At 32.7% G+C, this 4,523-nt stretch overlaps 1 protein-coding gene across 1 annotated transcript in view; it reads right to left on the minus strand.

The window, feature by feature from the left end:
* Positions 1-1,888: 1,888 nt before the first annotated feature.
* Positions 1,889-4,523, minus strand: part of LOC107573752 (centrosomal protein of 57 kDa-like) — an 11,205-nt gene continuing 8,570 nt past the window's right edge. The window contains exons 7-8 of the mRNA XM_016260195.1: positions 2,902-2,926; positions 1,889-2,190 (exon numbers count right to left, since the gene is read on the minus strand). Coding sequence (XP_016115681.1) covers positions 1,940-2,190; positions 2,902-2,926 — 276 coding nt within the window. The 3' untranslated portion in view covers positions 1,889-1,939. The remainder of the gene's footprint in view (positions 2,191-2,901; positions 2,927-4,523) is intronic.

The raw sequence follows: 4,523 nt of genomic DNA on the forward strand, positions 1-4,523 counted from the left end.
TTTAGAATATGTAATAATTCCAGCAGCCTGGTGTTACATTTTTAAAACTTGTAACAATTCTGGGAGCACAGTGTTTTTCCAGCTGCCCAATGTTACATTTTTAGAATGTTTTTTTTAGTAGTTGTTATTTTGTTGCACATCCAAGGAATTTCAAAATATACAAATCTAGTTTTAAAACCAAACATTTAAAAGCATGTCTTAACATGCAGTGCAACGTAATCAAAACTCAATAAAAATCAGAAGTACAAAGCTTAACATTAACATTTCTTAACATTAGTTAACTTTAAAAATGTATTTGTTTTTGAAACAATTTTGACTTTGACAACGTTTCAAATAAAACATTGACTTAATTGTCAAAGTAGAAAGACTAAAATAGTATAAAAATTAAAAACAAAGGAACAATTCCAGTAATGTTTTCGGTTTACAACTTTACAATTTTTACACTGTAACAATTAATGATACTTTGCGGAATTTATTCATTTCAACATTTATGAATACATTTTTTAAATCAATTTGAAAAGCTTCTCAACATTAGTTAACACCTTTTTTTTCCAAGTGTAGTTAATGTTAAAACCATTTTCACGTGCTAGTAAATTTCACAAAAAGCGAGTAACATTCAATAAACAATTCTGAAGTGGCAAGACTAAAATATTTTCTTGTAAAACACTGTAATATTCTTTTTATTTATAATGATACAGAATTTATTGTAACATTAACAAACACATTTTTAAATCAAGCATCTGTTAAAATCAATGCGTCAACTAACACTAAACTTTTTTTATTATTAATAAGTGCTGCAAAAAAAATATTGCTCGTGTTAGCTAAATATTAATGCTAATAAATGAGACTTTATTGTAAAGTGTTACAGAATGATATGAAGTGAGAATGGTTTGCCGATGGTTTTTCTGAACGTCTGTCTGGAGACACGTGTGTGTGTGTGTGTGTGTGTAGATATTCTGTACAGATCATTGTGTCTTTAACTTACACGAGGATTATGAATGAAGAAATAAAAGGGTCCATTCAAATAAACTCAGTTGAAACAAACAAATCTCAAACACGTCATTCACTTTGTTTTTATTCAGTGCTGTAAAAATAAATATTTCAAACATATTTAAAGTCATTCTCACACAACGCAAGAGCACCGGTGCATCACACACACACACACACACACACACACACACACACACACACACACACACACACACTAAAATCGACTGCATCTTTAATAAATCTCTGCTCAATTCAAATAAAATCCATCATATATATTCATTAAAGCACTCACATTTCACTCCATCACGGAAACAAACAGAATGACTGCCAACAGAAATATGTAAACATTATAATACAAGCCGAATCATTTTACCAAAGAAAACAAAAAATGCTGGAATCTTTGGAATGTTGAAAAGATCATAAACCTGAAACACTGAAGAATTAGTAAAAAGTAGCACTTTACAGTAAGGTTCCATTTGCTAACATTAGATACCTTCATTAGTTGATATGAACTGACAATAAAAATCTTCAAAGAATTAAGATCAAATGTTTTCTCTCTTAATATTTATGCACTGAAAACTTAAATACGAAAAAATTAAGTAACATTAATAGATGCTGAAGTTGTAAGTTGATGTTAGTTATTGCGTTTACTAATGTTAACAAATGAGATCTCACTGTAAAGTGCTACCAAACACAGCAGCACAGGAATTCTGGGTAATTTTTGATTCAGTCTGTCCTTTATTCTGCTCCAGAAATATTTCTTAACACGTAATAAACCCTTCATGTAATAAAAATGAAAAATATTAATAATAATAATGTTTTAACAGATACTCACATAGAAAACAGCTGTTTTAAATTGTAATAATATTTCAGTATTTTACTGTATTACTGTAATAAATGCAGTCTTGGTACTTCTACCATGAGCTGCTTTTACAGTATACATGTATCTTCAGTTGCATTGTGTTACCTGAGTTTGATGTCGCCGGACTTTAGCGATCTGTTCTGCTTTATTCTCCATCCTCTTCACGAGCGCCTCCATCTCACGCTCCAGATCCCGCCGCAAGCGATCCGAACCACACGACTGGATCCGTTTGACCAATTCCTGCTGCTCGCTGACACACAAACACAACACACACCGCTTACAGTTACACACACTCACACACCAACACTGTTTGTGCCAAACCTGTACACTCTTATTTTCTTATAAGCAACATGAAAGGAGATTTTTGCAGAACCTTTATGTAAATGTTTAATGGCTATTATTATGATGCTTTCATGTCATTTGTGGCGCTTGACAGTTTGTCGAACACTAGCATTGGGAGAAACTAAGCTTTCTGAATCTCTGAATCAATTGAATGAATCGCTTCACAAAATGATTCACTCTTAAAGCACTGAAGCTGGCAACATCGCCTCACACAAACCCAATCCAAATGTTGCCATGCGTGTGTAATCTATTCAATTCAGTCTGCAAATCATTTCATGTCATTAAAATATGGAGTGTGTGAACAATTTGAGTTATTTTATTTATTTACATAAAACAATTATTAACAGAACGTTCATTTTTGGTAAATTGTCCCTTTAACCAAGACTAAAATTGTATTTTAGTATCATTAAAGTAGTGTTATTATAGTATTTATTAATGTTTTCAATTAAGTTTTAATAATAAAATGTGTGTCATCATCATACGTTTATTAGTTTTTGTTGTTTATTTGTCTTTGTTAACTTTCATTATTTGTTATTATTTTTTATTTCAGTTTTAGTTTGTTTTATTTTTTGATTTAGTCATTTTAGTACTTTAAGTCAGGGTTATTATGATTCTTTAAAACTAAAACCAAAACCATTAAAAAAAGTTACCTGAAAAAAAAAATCAAGTGAAATCAAATCAAATGTATATATATATTTTTATATATTTCGGCTGCGGCTGCGACGGATGTTTCTGCAGAAACACAGGAGAATTCACACATGAGCAGCTCATCTCAGATGCTTTACAGATTTAAAATGTTAGCCGGTTTTTTCTATTACGAGATTAAAATATCGGTCGGTTTTGTTCTATAACAACATTGAAATATCGGTCAGATGTGTTCTATTATGAGACTGAAATATCGGTTGATTCGGTTCTGTAACAACATCGAAATGTAATCTATTTTGTTGTATTACGAGATTAAAATATCGGTCGGTTTTGTTCTATAACAACATTGAAATATCGGTCGGTTGTGTTCTATTCTGAGACTGAAATATCGGTTGATTCGGTTCTGTAACAACATTGAAATGTAATCTATTTTGTTGTATTACGAGATTAAAATATTGGTCAGTTTTGTTCTACACTGAAATATCAGTTGCTTTTGATCTAAATTACGAAAAATTTAATATTGTTTGGTTTTGTTCTGTAACGACATTGACATTGATCTTTAACGACTACAATGTCATCTGGTGTTGTTCCGTTACAAAATTTAAATATGGGCTTTTGTTCTATAAAAATATTTAAATAAGTCAGTTTGGTTCTATTACAAGATTTAAATATCGGTCAGTTTTGTTCTATAGCAACATTGAAATGTATTCTATTTTGTTGTATTTAGGGATGCACCGATACCGATACCGGTATCAGGCCCAATACTGGTCTCCTGTACTCGTACTCGTACTCATTAAAATGCCCCAATACCACACAGCATGTGATAAGCGCCATATTCAAACAAAGAAACACCAACAACAGAACAACAGACAGCAGAATGGAGTTAAGGATGTCTACTACGAAGTATATGTATGCAATGAATATAAAACATTCAGTATTAACGCCTGTATAGCTGATGTGCGCGAGCTGATGAGCAAAGCACGCTGAGTGGATTGAGCGCGCGGCGGCGCAGATGCACGAGCTTGTCGAGTGAATATATCTTTCTCACAGACATCACTGGAAAGTTTGTCGTTCGGTCGGATATGTCAAAAATAAGTAAGTAAAACAATGCAAAAGTTACTTAACGGTAGAGAGAGAGCGAGAGAGAGCTGCCACCGGAGCAGAGACTGTGTTCACACTGTGATCTGAATCAGATGGAGACAGAGCTGCACTTCCTAACAGAATGCCCCAAATACACAGATATACGGACAGTGTTCTACGAGAAAATACAGCAGATCCATCAGACATTTCAAACTCTCTCAGACCAGGAGAAAGTGGCGTATCTGTTAGGAGAACAGAAGAACTGCTGTGTGTTTGCTGCTCAATATGTGTCTGCCTGTCACCACAGAAGAGAACACACTCAGCCTGCCCTGATCTGATGTTTCCAGCACAGCTACATTATATTAGGCCAGATTACTCTATTATATTACTTAGATGTACATTTTGCTTCTGTCAACCTGTCTAATCCCTTATATTGTTTTATTTTTATTTCTAGTTTATATATTATACAGAAACTATTATTATTTTTCTTTCTGTTAATACATGTGTACTATTTGTGAGCAGTCCAGCTGCAATTGCTTTGGCAATACAAATGTATAATTTTTGTCATGCCAATAAAGCACTCTTAAATTGAAATTTAAATTGA

This window comes from Sinocyclocheilus grahami, unplaced genomic scaffold, assembly GCF_001515645.1.
Source record: "Sinocyclocheilus grahami isolate Dianchi unplaced genomic scaffold, SAMN03320097.WGS_v1.1 scaffold2024.1, whole genome shotgun sequence".
In the NCBI taxonomy this organism is placed as follows: Eukaryota; Metazoa; Chordata; class Actinopteri; order Cypriniformes; family Cyprinidae; genus Sinocyclocheilus; species Sinocyclocheilus grahami.